This window comes from Dreissena polymorpha, chromosome 15, assembly GCF_020536995.1.
Source record: "Dreissena polymorpha isolate Duluth1 chromosome 15, UMN_Dpol_1.0, whole genome shotgun sequence".
In the NCBI taxonomy this organism is placed as follows: domain Eukaryota; kingdom Metazoa; phylum Mollusca; class Bivalvia; order Myida; family Dreissenidae; genus Dreissena; species Dreissena polymorpha.
This window is the reverse complement of record NC_068369.1, coordinates 41,416,307-41,435,636: the sequence shown is the minus strand read 5'-3', so window position 1 is coordinate 41,435,636 and position 19,330 is coordinate 41,416,307. Positions and strand designations below refer to the sequence as shown.

The 19,330-nt window shown below is 35.4% G+C and overlaps 1 protein-coding gene across 1 annotated transcript; it reads right to left on the bottom strand.

Annotated features, from left to right (window-relative positions):
- Positions 1 to 6,317: 6,317 nt before the first annotated feature.
- LOC127859337 (chitin deacetylase 7-like) lies at positions 6,318 to 10,700 on the bottom strand. The gene is made up of 7 exons (XM_052396682.1): positions 10,563 to 10,700; positions 9,648 to 9,903; positions 9,349 to 9,447; positions 8,597 to 8,743; positions 7,805 to 7,928; positions 7,014 to 7,140; positions 6,318 to 6,573 (listed from the first exon to the last, which is right to left on the bottom strand). Exons 1-7 carry the CDS (start codon positions 10,686 to 10,688, stop codon positions 6,472 to 6,474), a joined length of 981 nt encoding a protein of 326 aa, XP_052252642.1. The 5' UTR covers positions 10,689 to 10,700; the 3' UTR covers positions 6,318 to 6,471.
- Between the last annotated feature and the right edge of the window lie 8,630 nt (positions 10,701 to 19,330).

Here is a 19,330-nt window from a genome sequence, read left to right as displayed (position 1 = left end):
AATTATTTCCTTCTTTAGACTTTAATCATGTTTAGAGAATGACCTTAATTCATCAGGACTGCTATGAATGAATGGACAATAACACCTATATTTTATGTAGGTGGTACATAAAGTTTCAAAGTACCGGTAGTACATTAAAGGTCTGGTACATGTACATAAGGTGTTACACCCTAAATTGTTCATGGTATCAGTGTTTCAATAATGTAGTGTTTCTTATTATGTATTGCTTAGGTTGTTTTGTTTCAAATTTCAAATTTGCATTTATTTTAAAGCATTTTCAGTCACTTAGTGATTTCCATGTTTTTTGTAATAAGGTGAATTATGTTGTACATGGCGTCAAATATTAATTCATGGTCGCTATGGTGTAGAGAATGATGTCCGCTGGGCGTGGGTTCGATCAATACTCTGGGAGTTCTCCTTATCGTCTCCATGGACAACAAGTTCTGGTGTACCAAGTAGTAGTAGTAGTAGTAGTAGTGGTGGTGGTTGTGGTGGTGGTGGTGGTGGTGGTAGTAGTAGTAGTAGTAGTAGTAGTAGAAGTAGTAGTAGTAGTAGTAGTAGAAGCAGTAGTAGTAGTAGTAGTAGTAATAGTAGTAGACTAGTAGTAGTAGAAGTAAGATCAGTAGTAGTAGTCGTAGTTGTTGTTCTTGTTGTAGTAGTAGATAATTAATTAATTAGTAGTAGAAGTAGTAAGAGTTGTAATGGTTGTGTTTGTATTTGTATTGAATTCTGATAATACAACACAATGATGCTGCTGCTAACAATGATGATGATGAATATGATAATGCTGCTGCTGATTGTGATGATGATTGTATGATGGGACTTTGGTATTATAAAATGTGTGAGGTTCAAACACAAAACCTGTTGGATAATAAAACTTCTCATTTTATGACAAAAGAGCTAGATTGTAGAGTAAAAAATAAGTATAAAATTCGCTAATAGGAAAGCTACCATTAAAGGACCATGACTTGTGGGCTTCATCAAAAGCAATGCATGAAACAGTTATATCTCTTTCAAATGCACTCAATATTGCTGTTCCAATTGATATGCTCAGAAATGCTTCTGGATGGGCATACACCAATGAGTACTTTCCTTCAGTTATTTCCTCTAAAGACACATTAACAACACTGTCGCCCTTAGCAGGAATTCCGGACGCCCCCCCTAAGATGTTCCCTCACCAGACATTTCCCCCATTTTAGTTTTAGTGCTTACATTACCCCCCCCCCCCCTCACAATAAATTTATAATGGTTTGGTTGAAGTAAAATCTTGATTTATTATCAAAATGATTTTTTTGCTTATGTAATCTTATGTAATTAACTTTTTTTATGAAGCAGCTTGTTTGTTGTTTTCTTTGGATTAATTATTCATTATTTTTGTTAAACTGTTTAAGGAGTGCATGTAAATCAGTAAGACGTGCATGTTGGTGTACTAGAGGAATACTAGAGGAATACATGGGATATTCTTGATTGATGAATTAATTCAGTTTGCGTCAACTTGGGCTGGGTTGTGGAACTATAGTTATTTGTTGTTTTTAATCCAATTAAATAGGGTACTATGTAACTGTCAAAGAAAATATGCATTCATACGCATTTAAGCCAAGTTTTGGATGTCACTGATATTTTCAATTTTACTAGTACCTAATTAAGACTAATTAAAACAGAATTGGACTTTCCTTGCAAAGTATTTATTATTAATAATAAAATAAGCTAATGTAATCAAAACATATTGATATTTTAATAATTTAACTCAATGATATTAATAATATTTAAATTTGCCCCAAAAAACTAGGGCAGGTAGATAGGAAGGATTTTTTTTTGAAAACCAACAGTGTTGTCAGTGTAAAATATTTGTAAAGCTTCTTCAATTTCAGTTTTACATTTTATGACCTGCAACACATTCTATGCTGCTTTATTTTACTATGGTAAGTCATTAAAATGTTATTTATTTTTCAACTATATAATGTGCTAATCTCATATAATGAATTACTACCCCATTTAAAGATGACACCTAATCTAAATTCATTAATACAATAGTTATAATTGTTTTATTGTAACATACTATTCCACTAAAAATGACCATCATAGAACATCAATGCTGTGCTTTTACTAAAATTTTCATTGATCTCAATTATTTAAAGAAAAAAATCTATCAGGCACTTATAAAAAAATATATAATTAGGGTGTCAAAATTTAACAAACTGAACAAGTCAATTTGAACTTCTCTTGCAATGCAAATGGAGCCACTTGAAATACCAAATTGTTCCCATACTAGTCGGCAATATAGCTATGACATTGTGTCTATTCATAACATGCACCAGATACACCTTCTGAAACTTTTTAAGCGGTTTTGAAAACGCTATTTCATTGCAAACTTTCGTCAATAAAGGATACATGTTGTTATACAACCGAAAGTGAAAGTACAGTTTTAAAAAAATGAATAAAGAGCGAAATTGTTGAAAACTTACGAAAATTTTAATTGATACTAACATAAGACCGTAAGACTGAACAAAATTATACTTAACTTTTAAATCATAACATGAAAGTTTACTTATAAAGCAAATTCTTCATTCATCCGCGGACTTCTTTGTGTCGTAGTCATAAATGCCTCCAAATGGAGGTGCGTGATGCGTCTAAGTATAGAGGTGACAATAACGTAGTGACGTCACCATTTATGTATAGAATGCAGCCCTTCATGACTCGATTATTTAGTTCATGACTCGATTATTTAGTATATTGTAACCTTAACGATTGCTGACATCACGAGTCGCCCCCCTTGTTACCAAAATGTTCTTTTTTTAGAAACGGGAATTCCAAATAGTGACGAATGTGAATGGTTACAAACTATGAAAATAAATACGTAGAATTACATTATTTCACGCATACCATTATGCAACCATCCGTTTTCTTTTCCGACTTGATACATTTACAGCTTTCCATTTAAGATTTTACAGACACAACACTTGTCAAGAATTCGCGCGAATCCATTAATTCCGATGCCACATTTAAACCGTTAGCTCTACTCATAGCGTTAATTTCTGGCTCAAAGTAAATCATTTTAACTTCAATTAACACATCTCTATTACTTTCAAACTCTACTTCAGCAAAACCATAGAAAGGCAGGTCAGAATCCATGTCATAAATTAGAAAACATTCATCGTACTCCGCCATTTTTTACACATTTTCAAAGAATAAAAGTGCTTTATGCCCCACTTCCTTCTGAGAATATGTTTTAATTTCTATTTATAATTAACCGATGAAATGTTACATATCCTTAAACCAGGGCCTTATGAATTCAGTTATGTAAACATTTGACCTCTCACAGAACAGTAAACAAAGGATATAGAAATTAGGTGCGAGGTCACTATCAACAAGAACAGAATTGTTTTACGAACGAAATTTGTTTTAGTTTCTTAGAAGGTTTTTTTCACGTAAAACGGTCTTAGAAAAAATCACTAAAAACGGTGTTAGCAATATTCTTGGAAGAAAACGTTAGAAAAACGTTTCCAAAAAAAATTGTAAGAATTACCATATACTAAATTGAATAGATATTTCGTCTGATTTTTGATCAGGTAAGGCTTCATAATGGTCAACCGATCGACGTGGGTTTTCGAAATGTCGTATATACCTTAAGCATAGGTGCGTTGCACCTATGCTAAAAATGGCTGTCCACGATAAAAGATAGCACACACCGGGAAGTAAAAAAAAGGCTTACACTTCCTGTTTAATCAGCTGTTTCGAATGTGTCACACTGAATTCAGATAAAAGATAACAGTTATCTTAAAACCTTTTTATTAATTATATTGCCACATGCAGCTGGAAATCGTTTTGCACTTGCATTTCAGAAAAAAATGACTATTTTAATTAGATACATAGCAGTTCAATTAAGGTTTTTAAACATGCGGGATTATTTTCGCACTTGTCTTTTAGACTTTAAATAAGTGAACCGCACAAATCATACCTTAAATCCGTTACAATGAGTGTATAATTTTCATTTCAATAAATGAAACTATACTTTGCAACTTTGCAAATGTGTCAATGATCTTAGTAAGTACATTTAATATTGATTGATGTAAATCACAATAGTTTTGGACTGACATTAAAGAGGCCTTTTGACGTTTTGGTAAATTGACCAAATAAAAAAAATTGTTTCAGATTCGAATATTTTCGTTTTAGTTCTGATATTTGTGAGGAAACAGTAATACTGAACATTTACCATGCTCTAAAATATCCATTATATGCATCTTTTGACGATTTAAAAACATGAAAAGTATACCGCGTTGCAACGCGAAACTATTGCATAATTTGGAGAGTCCTGTTGTTGTCGTTATATTTTGTGATACTACTGCTTATATAAAGTATAAAATACACCACCCATTGTATGAGCACGGATGGCCGAGTGGTCAAAGCGATAGACTTATACTACAGGGCTCCAGGGGTCAGTGGTTCGAGCACAGAAGAGGGTACTTTTTTTCTTTAACTATATTATTGTTTTTTACTGGAGCTTTTTAGATCCAACGTTTAGATTTATCAATATAAAGCATTTAATGACAAACTTCATTACATGCCAAACATCTGTGAAAAGGCCACTTTAAACATTCAAAATGTGTGAACGCATAGCTGCGTATTTTATATCTGTATATGTTATAAGTGCACAATATAGAATTCATAAAGAAGATAATATTTATGTTCATGCAATAGTCAATAAACACACATATACATATTTGTATGCTTTTTAAAGCAAATATAGATGAACTTCACAACGGAATTAATTCAATTCTTGGTATGATAAGATGTATACCCAATATGATGTGAAAAAAAATTAAGGCAAATTAGGTTTATAATTATTTGTTAAAAGGTTCCGTTAACTAACGCTTTTCCGAATACGACTATCCGCATCACTTCCTAAATGTGTCCAAATTGTGCAGCAAAATAATTTTTACTGTCATAATATCAAAAACAGTTCAATAATCGTATGCTTAAGTATTGTATGCTCAACACGTTATCACGAAATTCCAGATCAATCTTTAGTTAGGAGTAAGTAAAACTATTTTGTTCATTATTTTAGCAGCTATATGCTATGTTTAGGAGTTTTTCGTAGTTTGATTTTCGGGTAGCCATGTTTCCGTTTTTCAGATGTTATCAGGTTGTAAGAAGGATGGTGCGGCACCGTTTCGTTTGTCACTTGTCTTGTCAAGTTTCTGGACGTTGCTGGTGTTTCACTTTATTCGTATTTATTAATTTAGTGCGCATGTCTTTTTTGTTTGAAAATCGATCGTGTTCAATTTTGCGTTTACAAATGTTCGTTGGTATCATGTACTGGGAGACTTCTCTGTAATAAACGCTATTGTTAATAGGCAGACCATTCCTTCAGTCAGTTAATATTTGATTATATGAGTATTTCAATAGTTAATTGTTAAACTGTTCATGCAGTTAGTATCCCTAGCTGGCCCTGGTAACATATAATATTCATACAATATACGTTTAAGCTAATGAGTGCATGTAGAATGTAGTAATGCACTCATTTTTCACTTTGCCAGTAAGCAAATTACGTACCGGTATGTTTGAAATTAATTTAGACCAGCAAGATCGATTTGTTAACGATCTAAGTGCCGTTCGTGTTTTAATTAACAATTTTCTACTTATGTTGTGGTGTTTATGCCAAACATTTTTGAAAGAGAATTGAGTTGAAACATTGAACAGAACCACATGTTTAAAATTAAAAAATTGCTATATGAAACAATCAACAATCATTTCTGTCAGAAATGTAGCCTTTTAGCTAGTTCTAAAAAATTGATGTATTTGAATATTGTACATTTTTCACGTTTTTTAACTACATAAATCGCCCAAAACCTTGTTTAATTGATTGATGAGTAAAAACCTCACGTGCTCGTTTTTTTCAGTAAGTTTATCCCCGTACATATTAAAATATTGGAAAAAATTGTATCGTCCCATGTTTTCGTTGATAAAGTTAATAGTTATAGTTGTACTCACACTCAAAGTATTGAAATATGTAATTATTAAATAACAAACTATACTTTAAGTTAATCAGTCTGTGTGAGAAAATTGCCATGTGGTGTCCCATACCGGTGTTCGCGAAAGTATGGATTTGCTATTTATTTTGTAGATTAAAGAAAATATTAAAAAAGTGTTCCCTGTATATTTGCAAATTAAAATCTTTGTACCATACGCTTTTGCTAAAAGTAGCCCTTTCATTATACTTGTTTTTAATTTAACCGGACATGCCAAAGTGAATGATAAATAACCACGAATCTGGCATAAACATAAAAAATAAATATCATACAGCACAAACACATGAACAATGTTTCAAATTGTATTCTTAGTCAATAAACAAATGTCGTAGCAATTGTATGCTCGACTAAACATCTCTAGCCGGAAATGCCCCTTATCGCGTTATCTAGTCAAACATCTTGTATATAATTTGTACCCTTTTCTTTACACATAATGATGATATTATTTGCATCCCCATGGCGCAAAGGTTGTAAGGTTAGCTATTGGAGTCGGATTCTGGATCCATTGGATAGTTTTCTGTATTGGCACGATCCACACGGAATTCTGTAATATAAACACATATACAATTTATGTACCTAGGATCCGTCGTTTGACGCGTCGTATGACATTTTTACACTTAGATAAAAAATTTGGGAAAAAAACGAAATACACGAAAAACATAGTATTGCCTAATTTCATTAAAAAAAAAGTGTTCGGTTCCTTGTCGACTTTTTTTGTCTACATTTTGAGGCTTGCATTGTTGACTCTACTAAATAATCTTAATTGTTTCGCGTTGTTGTCATAGTGATCAATTATAAAGCATGATAAAGCACCATCGGTACTCTTGGCAATATTCATGAAGAAACCAACTTTAATTAAAAAAAATATCAGCATAAAGGCGCGCTTAACATTTTATTGACAAATGACCCTTAAAATTTCCGGCTGTTGGAAATTCGAAAAGTGGATTCAAAATCTATTAAACCCCCCTTGTATACGATGCATACCCCGAATGCGGCCCTGACGTACTGCAGGAACTCGATGGTGCCGTCCCGGAGGTCTGGGTTCGAGGCCCACGCGGGGTCTACCAGCATGTTAAAAGGGGTCCTTAAGTTGGTGTAGTGGTCCGTAAATCTGGAAACGATGACTCATGTAAAATTAAAGATTAAAGAAAAACAGAAATACAATAGTACTGTTGTTGGCGGTAAATTGTTGTTCTTATATACGAATGCCATGCACAGTACAAATATTTTCTATAATATAAAAACATTCATGGAAGTAAACGCGATGAATTTGTCAAGCATTATCTGCATTCATCCCCAGCGCCAAGCGCAAATGTATAATAATGATAAACAGACATTCAGTGGTCTACTTCTGTGAGAGTCAGGGAAAGGGTGAACATTTTAACGGACATAAATTTGTTGTTTTTATTTGGTGTATACAGAAAAAGGTTTGATTATGGTGTTGCACAAGACTATTCAAGCGATTAAAGATGAAAATAAATCTGTTCCAATGACGTGTCCGATGTAGATAGTGGATTTACAAAAGGTAAATACGCCTCTGTGCTGGATAAAAAAAGAGTGAGCGATCGTGTACAATAATATATATCGTCTCAATGAAATAAAGATCAATGTCTTATGGTAGATGCCGGAACATCGCTTAAAGTCGTACGAAAAAAGAAAATCAATATCTTCGGCATATCGACCTGAAAGGCAGTTGACCTTCTAGTCCATAAATGATGTCAGTTAATGCACAATGCTAGATTAAGCTCCTTCGCAGCATTCTAGTGGAAACTTACGATGCGAAGAACAAATCGAAGGCGTCCCTTTTCGTGGTGATGTTACGACAGGCGGACGGGACGACGCAGGGCAGCTTGTCGCCGCTCAGATCGTGGTAGTCAGAGATGAGCACCTCCCATTTACCTGACAGACACATTACTTGTTAAATATTTATTTATTTTACAACAAACATTAAATAAGACAATATTACTATTTCAAGTTTTATCTTTACAAAATAATACTGATTACCAATAAGTCGCATTCATTTACCCTAAAGTGTTTTGCAAAATAGTTTGTTTGATCCAAACGTTTCAACTTTTATTTTTAAGATTATGATAAATGTAACTGAGAGGATGTAAGCAATCATACAAATAATCGTTGATAAAAATGATAACAAGCAAATTATTCCCTGTAAGATTCATTAGTGATTTGTCAAGGTTTCGATATTAAATGACCTATATCATATCGCATTGACAAATTATCTATTATATTCGTACTTTCAGATTATTGGTATGTTGAAGAGCACTGCGTTTAGATAATAACGTGCGTTCAATTGAGAATAAAAGGGCTCATGTCAAAAATGACACTGTATAAATCAATCCGACTAGAGAACAATAGTCCAACGCAACTGCAAGGGTATGATTATGGAGAGACTCAAAAGTTCTGAATGATGTTGCTTTGGAAACGTCTATTTAATACGTATATATAACTGATGCAACGCCAATCTTAAACACTCCATGGTTCCCTATACTTAATATTATAAAATGTAGGATTTTCCATGTGCAACGTAATCAAATAAAGTGCATCGCCACCTGGGAAAGGCAATGTAGGTGCCGCCCCATTGTCGCAGGTGGCCGTTGGCATGTAGTCCATAGTGAAGGGCCAGATCATAGTTGAGGCATCCGACAGACCGGCGTTGGAACACGAGGAGTCGTAGTTTAAGCCGTTGCTACCCATGCCTGAAAGGTACCGTAATTACTCTAAGTTTTCGGACACTATAAGTTTTCAGACACCATCTTTTTTATCCAAAATAAATATTTTCGTGACTCTAAAGTGTTTGTCGGACATGCGTTTTTTCGTCTTTCATCAAAGCCTCTAAATTGTTTAGACAATATATTTTACAGCCCTATTTTACCAGATTTCGGCCATGTATTCACTTATCTTGTGACACTTTAATCATAGATTTTTACAACTCGATTAAGGTAATGAGATCTGGCAGATGCACGCCTGAGGATAAATGACTATAACATTTGCGTCATTGGGTAAACGACTATATGTTCCGGTAGAAACAATCGATTCACCCAACATGAATTGAAATTACATCGTCCCATGTAGGAAACAACTATGGTCATCTGAACACTTACTTTAAATCATCATGTATTGAACATGTTCAAAATCTGTTAGATGTAGTTTAATTAGCTGAAGAAGATGTATATAACTTGAGCAATGGGTCTTTGTTCATTTAGTGTACACGATTTCAAATGCTCGCAGACCATTGAAATAAGAACATATCTTTCATGAGATAGGCTTATTTCAAGTTACAATAATATGTAATGTGTATTACCAATGAATTGGTTATCGCTACCGATGGACAGTTGAGGGACGCGAACACCGTTTATATCGCCACTTTTCACTCCAACTGACTCCAATTGGGATTTCACCTCTGTAAATAAAAAAAACAACATTGAAACAAGTTACACTATGCTTTACTCGGTATGCCATAAATAATATAAGTATAATTGGTTTTCTTTACAATCTTTTATATTAACGTTACTTCTTGTTTAAACTCATCGCCTCTGTAAAATACAACACCGTCCTTTATCGGCATTTTAGCAAAGGTGACACCACACTTCGTGTACTCACTTTTGAATTCGTTGATCCAGTCAGTAGATGAATTCGGTGCAGTGCCCCTTATGGAGGAGATGCCCACCTCGTGTCCATCATCATACAGCGCCTTGATGACTGAGTAGTCGGAGCCCTCGTCCGTGATGAAGAAAGTGCCCCGCCCCGCGCAGTTGTTGGGGTTCGTCTCCTGTAGGATCGCCTTGTAGAACTCGACGTTCGTCTTCGTGACGGTGCCCTCGAAGGATACCATGACGATCTGCGGGATGTCATTTTTCTGTAATTGAACGTACAGAAATGGAGAGTCAATAGCGCGTTGATTAACAAGAGAGTTCAAAACATACAGCAGAAAAAAGAAGTAGGTCGTGATTGGGTTGGTATATGTCGGACATTTATAAGTATGGTGACAGTCCTAACCTTGTATAGTGCGTTTCGTATTTGTCATGTAGTAGACAATGATAGTAAGTAGTTTAGCGCGGTTTGCCCTGTATAAAATTAACTGGTAGGTGGCAGTTTTGTTTGCATGAATTTTATTTCTTTTAAAAGCATTGTCTATCTTGTAGGGTTGTTTGTTGCTTGTTGAATTCAAAGTATCAACATATTTCATTGTTTATTTAGTAAATTGGGTCAATGCTCCTTAGCTGAGACTAAGTTTAGTCTAACTTTGAATATAAACACCGTTGTAGTCTCATTTTGACAGGTTACATTATGACACTGTAATTTCGTTAGAAACACTCATTTGTGTGAGATGAAGATCTAGTTTGCCTGGTCATATTCTTGCAGCATACTGTACACAGAATACAATATGTGTCCGGATGGGACGGGCGGTTGAACATGGACAAGTCAAATCTATATGTTCTTCCTTTATCGTAGCGTAACATGCAAAAAACACACTGACAATGGGTGTGTTGTAAAGCATGTACAATTTTTCGTTACCTGCAATTTTCCAGGAGTGGTCCTGTCATTGAAACATCTGCAGTTGGGCAGTTGGCAGTTGCTGTCCGAGCATTGTTGAGCACTCACGGCGACCACGAGCACGGCTATCACCAATAGGACACGCATGGCTGATTTGGGTTGGTGCTACGTGGGTGTGGTTGTGGAACGATAACATGTTAAGGTAAATCATTGACCCACCTCGTGGGAAAGTGGCTCTTATATCATATGTGGCAAGCGAAGCTCCATTCCAACATGTGCATAAGGAGGTATGCATTAGCGTGTCCGCTAATGAGACAACGAAACCTTGCGTGCTTTCAAAGCGGACAGCATAATTTCTGCCCAGAATGCGCGAATGCTCAGGCTGGTATGGAGCTACGCTGTCCACATATGTTAAAAGACCCATTTTCGCGTGACGCGAGTCGAATATAAATTGGCAGAATCTTTTGTTTTGACGCTTGTTTTCTACGCTTATGAATTACACTGTAAATTATGGAATAATGCATGCTTGTTTTACTTACTAAATAGGTTCAAACAAAATACATGTATATTTCGGCAATACTCTTGGTAAACCGGAACTCTCTGAAAACCGGACGATCAGGCCGGTCCCCAGATCGTCCGGTTTACAGAGAGTCTACTGTACCGGATTCAACTTATGGCTAGATGAAAGAACATCTTTGTTGGTATATTATAATATAAAACAAAATCAGTAGGTCGTTGAGTAACATATTGAGCCTAAATTGAGCCATTGTGTTGCGTTATAATGACACCATATAGACCTTGTAAGTTTCATACATGCTCATACATTACTAGAAGAAACAAGAAACCGTCGGAGACGGATGATGCTCCCCCAAGGTTTTTTTTTGTCACAATATTGCACTATATATTCAGATAAAAGGAAACGTCTTGAGGCCACAGTAGTTGGGGGGACAAATTTATATATATATAAAATTTCAAAGCGCCATAACTCTGTGAAAAATCATCCTACCAGAACCCGCTGATAATATGCACATCTCCTGTTGGTAATGAAGCTTCTTATAAAGTTTCATTGAATTCCGGTCATTAGTTGCTGAGAAATAGCCCGGACAAGAATTGCACTATATGTACAGTTAATGGAAAATTTCAAAGGGCCATAACTCTGTGAAAAATCATCCGACCAGAACCCGCTGATAATATGCACATCTCCTCTTGGTAGTGAAGCTTCCCATAAAGTTTCATTGAATTCCGGTCATTAGTTGCTGAGAAATAGCCCGGACAAGAATTGCACTATATGTACAGTTAATGAACAATTTCAAAGGGCCATAACTCTGTTAAAAATCATCCGACCAGAACCCGTTGATAATATGCACATCTCCTTTTGGTAGTGAAGCTTCCCATAAAGTTTCATTGAATTCGGGTCATTAGTTGCTGAAAAATAGCCCGGACAAGAATTGCACTATATGTACAGTTAATGGAAAATTTCAAAGGGCCATAACTCTGTGAAAACACATCCAACCAGAACCCGCTGATAATATGCACATCTCCTCTTGGTAGTGAAGCTTCCCATAAAGTTTCATTGAATTCCGGTCATTAGTTGCTGAGAAATAGCCCGGACAAAAATTGTAAACGGACGGACACACGGACGGACGGACGGACGAAGCGGCGACTATTTGCTCCTCCCAAATTTTTTTGGGGGAGCATAAAAATAAAGCATTGTAGGTTTTTTCACAAAGAGTGTTTCTTTGTTAAGACATGATTCATACAAAACGTATTTAGCCTGCCTGACATATAATCGACAACTTATCACTTTTTCCTATAAATACATTTATCGTCAACAGCATACGTTTGCTGCATTTCAACATGTCTGATGTGTGTTAGTCGATCATTTCTTAATTATTTATTCATCTTACATATTTTGGATTTATATTGATCATTTAAAAGATACATAAATAATGAAACACTGCAATAACTTTGTGACACAAAGTGGTGGAATTTATGATACGATTGATCCAAATTTACTTATGTCGTTGCCGTGGTTTTCATTAATTTATGTTTTATGTTTAAGCTGTGTGGTCGTATGATTTGAACGAGTACTGTTTTAAAAATACTACAGAAATTCAAATACTGTGCAGTCCGCACAGGCTAATCAGGGACGACACTTTCCGCTTAAATTGGATTTTTGCGAAGAAGAAACTTCATTTAAACGAAAAATGTCATAAAAGCGGAAAGTGTCGTCCCTGATTATCCTGTTCTGACTGCACAGGCTAATCTGGGACGACACTTTACGCACAAGCATTATGCCCAGTTTTCTCAAAACGCGGCACATATGATCACACACATTTTTTTAAACAGATCTTGATTTCAAGCTACTTTGAATCGGAGAATCAATCAGTTTATGCATTTCAGTATCTGCAAACACACATATCAATTGGGCACTTTATCAGTAGTACCGGTATATTGAGGAAGAGAAGAAGATATATGGTGGTGTGTCAAGATAATTAATAAAGCGTTCGTGTTTTTTGTGTCCCCCCCCCCCCCCCCAACTATTCTACGAACAAACCAACAAAAATTCATGATACTTACATGTTCGATAAAAATCACACGGGAACACTCAGTACAATATGATTTGCAGTGTTTAAGATAACTGGAGTTTATCAGTTTGAATACGTTTCGGAAGATTGTAATAACGTGAAGAATCCTTTACCAATTGAGGCCCTTACATTCGGATCGAGGGCATTTGATTCACGTCTATTCACGAGGAGACATAGCAGGTGTCCCCAAAATTGAAGTGTTAGTAACGCTCGATTGGTCATTGTCGGCTCGGGTACTACTTACATCTACCCCGGGTACTCTTAAGTATACTTACATGTACTCCGGGTACGGTAAATATACTTAATCGTACCCGGTCGATATTAGACTGTAACCGAGTTGTATTCCCGCCCAAAATCCGATATCGTTAAACGGGCTACCGATTATCTGAAACAAACTTCTCTTTTAAAAAAAACTGCATCAACATGCTTTTTGAGTATAAATTTCGATAATATAGAGGCCACTTTACAGAAAATGGACATAAATGTTTATATAATTAATTTTAAAAAAAAGCCGACAACGACCGAATTAGCGTTAAATTTCCCTGGTACGTTTTAGTATATTTACCGTACCCGGGGTACATGTAAGTATACTTAAGAGTACCGGGGTACATGTAAGTAGTACCCGAGCTGGCAATGACCAATCGAGCGTTAGTAACAGTGGGAAGTTCTGGCGAGTGCTCTTTTGGGTAAATAAATGCACCCAATTTACCAAACTTTATCGAAATAACGAAGCTACAGAAGCTGCATCATAAGAGGAATTCTTGTTAACGTCCGCATGTTTTTTCCTTGAGTGAAGTGACCAATTCCTCTTATAATACAGGGCAATTTATTGAGCGAAGTGACTCATTCCGTATAGACTACAGGACGATTTATTACATGCCTAGGATGAGCCCCGGACGGTTGCCGTGATTTTTTATCCGTTTATCGTACAAAATGAATTTTTTAGAATTGTGTTTTTCCTAGAAAAAGTGTGTGGATATGCGGCTGCGTTTTTCAGCATTACTTATCAAAAGGTTCCATAATCTAATTCAGCTACATTAAACCCTTGGGCAAACAAGCTTGAACAAACAGAAAATCTGAGCGATCAATGTCCGTCTGCTGGTTTATACAAAAATACGAACCTCAAATGCATACATGAGTATACAGATATTCATAAATACTATAAACAGACTGTGTGATACGAAACAACCCAGGGATACGTACAGTGGGGCAAAATGATAACGCTTTGTTCAACGAAGATAACGCGAATAAAGGCGTGCAGATTTGGGCTTGATCATTTCGGGTACATCTCTGGTCTCACATGACTTTACTGGGTACACATGTATTGCTATTTTCTTTAGACCTAAACATAACTTGTAACTGTCATCATATTTTCAGATACTGCAAATTATACAAAATTATCTTAGGTCAAAACAGAATAATGAGATGTTCGTCGGATTTGCCACACTTACACAATGTACAATTACTTTAAAATAGTTATTTTTGTGTTGCCACCCCCTCTCCCTAATTGTCCATATAGCCGCGCACCAGATTTTTGTCAAGAAGAGTTATATTTTGTCAAGCCAATTTTTCACTGCTGGTGCTGGTGCTGCTGGTGCTGCTGGTGCTGCTGCTGCTGCTGAGGATGATGAATATGACGATGATGATAATGATGATGATGATGATAATGATGATGATGATGATGATGATGATGATGATGATGATGATGATGATGATGATGATGATGATGATGATGATGATGATGATGATGATGATGATGATGATGATGATGATTAATTAAGTTTATATGTGTTCTTTAATATTATAGTTTTATAGCATGTTATGTGGTGCAATATAAGTGTTTTCTTAATCACGTTACTTACTGTAGAATTATAATAATGCTGTATCAAAAACCTGCCGACCAATTAAATCAATTCACCTATTTTCAAGAAGATGGGTTGTGGGGTGGCTGATGTGCGAGATAATAGGACGTTTATCAGCTCATTCAGTAATATAATAATTAATTTAATGTATTTTATAACGTGTCCCTTATTCTGATATGAACATTTGTTTAACCATTCTTTTACTGTATTTTCAGATGATGCAGGTTAAAGGGCGAACATAAGTGCATATTTCGTTGCAGAATATGTAATGAGGAATTTTGCATTAGGTGAGAATTGAGATACCATGCCCACTTCATGCTCGATATGTCATTTTCGGCTCGGGTACTACTTACATGTACCCCGGGTACTCTTAAGTATACGTACATGTACCTCGGGTACGGGAAATATACTTAATCGTACCCGGTCGATATTAGACTGTACCCGAGATGTATTCCCTTCAAAAGTCCGATGTAGCCGTACCGATTACCATAAAACGATATTGTTTATCTTAAACAAACTTCTCTTTAAAAAAACTGCATCAACATGCTTTTTGAGTATGAGTTTCGATAATATAGAGGCCATTTACAGAAAATTGACAAAAATGTGAATATAATTAATTAAAAAAAATAGCCGACAATGACCAATTTCGCGTTAAATTTACCGGGTACGTTTAAGTATAATGTACCGTGCCCGGGGTACATGTAAGTATACTTAAGAGTACCCGCGGTACATGTAAGTAGTACCCGAGCCGACAATGACCAATCGAGCCCCATTAATGGATCACACGGGTTTAAATGTAGAATATGCAAGAAAGAATCGTTCAACAGAGCCGGACTAATACAGCAAATAAAAAAACATGAACAAAACAAAAACATGTACAGCTGATGTTTGTAGTGTTTTTTTGTTTGTTTGTTTTTGTAAATAAAGCCTACATAGACACGTCTGACATATAATTGCTATGAGTGCTACTTAATTACACGTTTGTTCCCTATATGTAATGATGCTAGTTTCTCACGTTTTTTTAATTAAAATAATGGTAATTCATTATCTGTGTTACGTCATTTCTTCCCACGCTGTCTCTGCATACATTTTAAAGTGTATTCAGCACTTACATACATGATAAAAAAACATTTGGATCGGAATGAATTCGTTATGCATTTGACATAAAAACATGACTTAAGATTAGAAGGAAATGTTAGGAGCAAACAAAATATTGTATCTAAGTGAACCAATACTTTATTTCCTCAATACAACAGTCTCAAATAATACAACAGTCTCAAATAATATGTATTCACATAAGTATAAAAGAGAAAAAAATATTCATGTATATATTGATCACTTCTACTGAAATCATATCGTGTATTGCATTTGCACAAATCTTTATATCCACTACAAGTTCACTTTTTTGCAATTATGATATATTCACCAACTCAGAACTTGTTTATAAGAACAGGGGCGTTCCTGAGGCTATTTCATCTGTACGCACGATCGAGCAGCTAAGCCGCGAGTGTGGGGTAGGTGCGGGAGGGGGTCTCCCCCTCCTGCTAGGGGGGTTTGGGGGGTCTCCCCCACGAAAATTTGGAAAATTCATTGCAGATGGTGCGTTTTTGTGTTATCTTTCAGCCACGTTTGACAATTTTATTCATGAATTTCTTGCTTGAAAAAAGGAAATATTTCATTAAATATTGTCAACAGCAAATATACTTTCGACCATAATTTATTTGCTAAGTTTAAGAGTGCCAATGCTTGAAAATGCAAGAAGCCTTATTGCGAGGGAGAATGGATCCGTAGTTGCATAGGTGTGTGAGGGTGTTCAACTCTATTGCTGGTGGGAGTATGGATCCGTAGTTGCATAGGTGTGCGAGGGTGTTCAACTCTATTGCTAGCGGGAGTATGGATCCGTCGTTGCATAGGTGTGTGAGGGTGTTCAACTCTATTGCTGGCGGGAGTATGGGATCCTGCCTTAGAAAATTTTGGAAATTTCTTTGCAAAAGGTGTAATTTGGTGTTTCATTTCAGGCACATGTTGGCAATGTTTATCCTTGAATTTTAGCTTGAAAAAAAATGAGAAAAATAAATATTTTCCATAAACATTGCAAACTGCAAATATACTTTTTGCCATAATTTATTAAGTTTGAGTGGCAAGGCTTTAAATCTAGAAGCCTATGACTGCGAGGGAATGGGTATGTAAATGTGAGGAAATGTTTGACTCTTGCTTCCTCCCTCAGACAATTTTGGATTTCATTGCAGAAGGAGCGTTGTGTTGTTATCTTTCAGCGACATTTGGTAATTTTATTCCTCAATTTTTTCATCTAAAAAAGTAAAGGATTTAGCCTTTTTTTCATGGAAACCTTTCCCATGTCCGTGTATTTGTTGCGACTCTGTAAAAATGTAGTGCCGCGCCCACAGCGTGTGTATTTGTTTTGACGAGTTGTTAAACCTGGTGCGACGTGGCGGAAAAAAACTAAGCCCGTCTTTGTTTTCTGCTGAAACTGGTTTTATTTGGGGTATATGGTATCTCTCAAGCATCTTAATAAACCGGAGCGTTCGCCGACATTTTGAAAATTTCATTTTGCGCCATGTAATCATAATCTGGTACCCATGTCCGAATATTGGTTCCCAAAAAAATGAAGGGCGACAACGCAGTCGTAAAACAAGTTAAGTCTACACAGTGATTACTACCTCTCATCAGTGAAAAAAAAGACTACTTCGTATGTTTTGAGTAATGACTGTGTTGTGTTTTGTGCCCACTGTTTTTTTCTAAAAGTGGACGTCTTGTTTCCTTGTTTTCATAATCATATCCCTAACCCCCCTTAGCCCTCACTTTTTATTGCATTTTTCGAATTTTAAGAGTTTTCATTTTTTTAAGTTTGAAACTGAATTATACGCATGGGCGTACTGCCGTATGCCTAGGTACGCCCCTGAAGAAGGTCGTCCAAAATGCTTTACATCAAAGTCACATACATGTATCAGTAACGTTATGGAAAACGTCAAATAATATCATTGTATTAAACAAACAGTTAATTTTTTTTTTAAATAAAAAATTCCACTAATATGCATCTTCTAAGCAAGCGTCAGGTATTCTAAATTGCTTCAGGCATTCCGAAACGCAATAATGGTAGTATTTGGTTACATCAACTTTATTATAGTATCGAACCGGCTTTATCCTTTTCTGTTTTTCATTACACTTATATTGCATGTATATGTGATTGTTGTGTGTGTTTAACTTGCGTGGTACTTCGACGTAGTCATTTTTGTTTGATTGGTGGGTTTTCATGTTGCTTTCGCTTTCTAGAGCAGTACACTTCGTAACGCCTTCTTTTTTAAATCTTGGCTTCCTCAACGTCTTTAACTGGCGTCTTGATATCTGGAAATAGTAAGCATAGTATTCCGTATAGTAAGTATAGTATATTCCGTTTGAGGCATATATTCAAGCATAAGTATGTTCATATGTGTTAAAATAAACAGGTAAAAATTACAACGTGTAAACAATACCGTCAAATGCCTTACATTACGCACACCAAATGTTAGTGTTTAGTATGTGAGAAAACATATAATAATAATAGATTAATAATATAACAATTCATATTAAAAAAGATAACTATTGATCTCTATTAAAAAGAAAATGTCCTCCAAAACATTCGCACCAAATCATTCACGACAGTTATTTCGTTTAAAACCTTCTAACATAGGAAAGAACTGTTTGTCATTTGGAAGTCAAGTCCCAAAATATGCTTAAAAGAAAGTCAGTTCCAAAAAATGGGGTTAAACCGTTATAATTCGGCATTAAATGTCCTAATGTTATCTTATTGTAGTGTAGAGGTTTGTAATACATAGAGGATACTTCTTGGATTCGGGGGATTATCGATTTTAATTCACGAGTGATCATAGAAAATAATATTTTCACGAGTGGCGCAGCCACGAGTGAAAAAAAATATATATTCAATGATCACGAGTGAATTAAAACCGATATTCCACCGAATCCAACAAATTTTCTTTTTATTTTATGCTTTTTTCACAGTTTATATACATTGTCAAAGAGTTTAACTAAAGAATTTCGCTGGAATAATGACGGCATTTCGTAAAAAAATGACGTCATTTGACAGTAAACAATGAAAATTATCGATAATTTTCACTGATAATTTTCACTGTTTGAAACAGTGAAATAATCAGTTTTAATTCACTGATATTTCTCTATAAATCACTGGAAAGCATAAAATAAACATTTATATAGTCAAATGACTTAATAACAAGTCAAGTGTGAGTTTATATATTTAATAGCATTCTAATGAATCTTAACTCTACAACTACTAATAATGATGTTACCAAAAGCAATACTA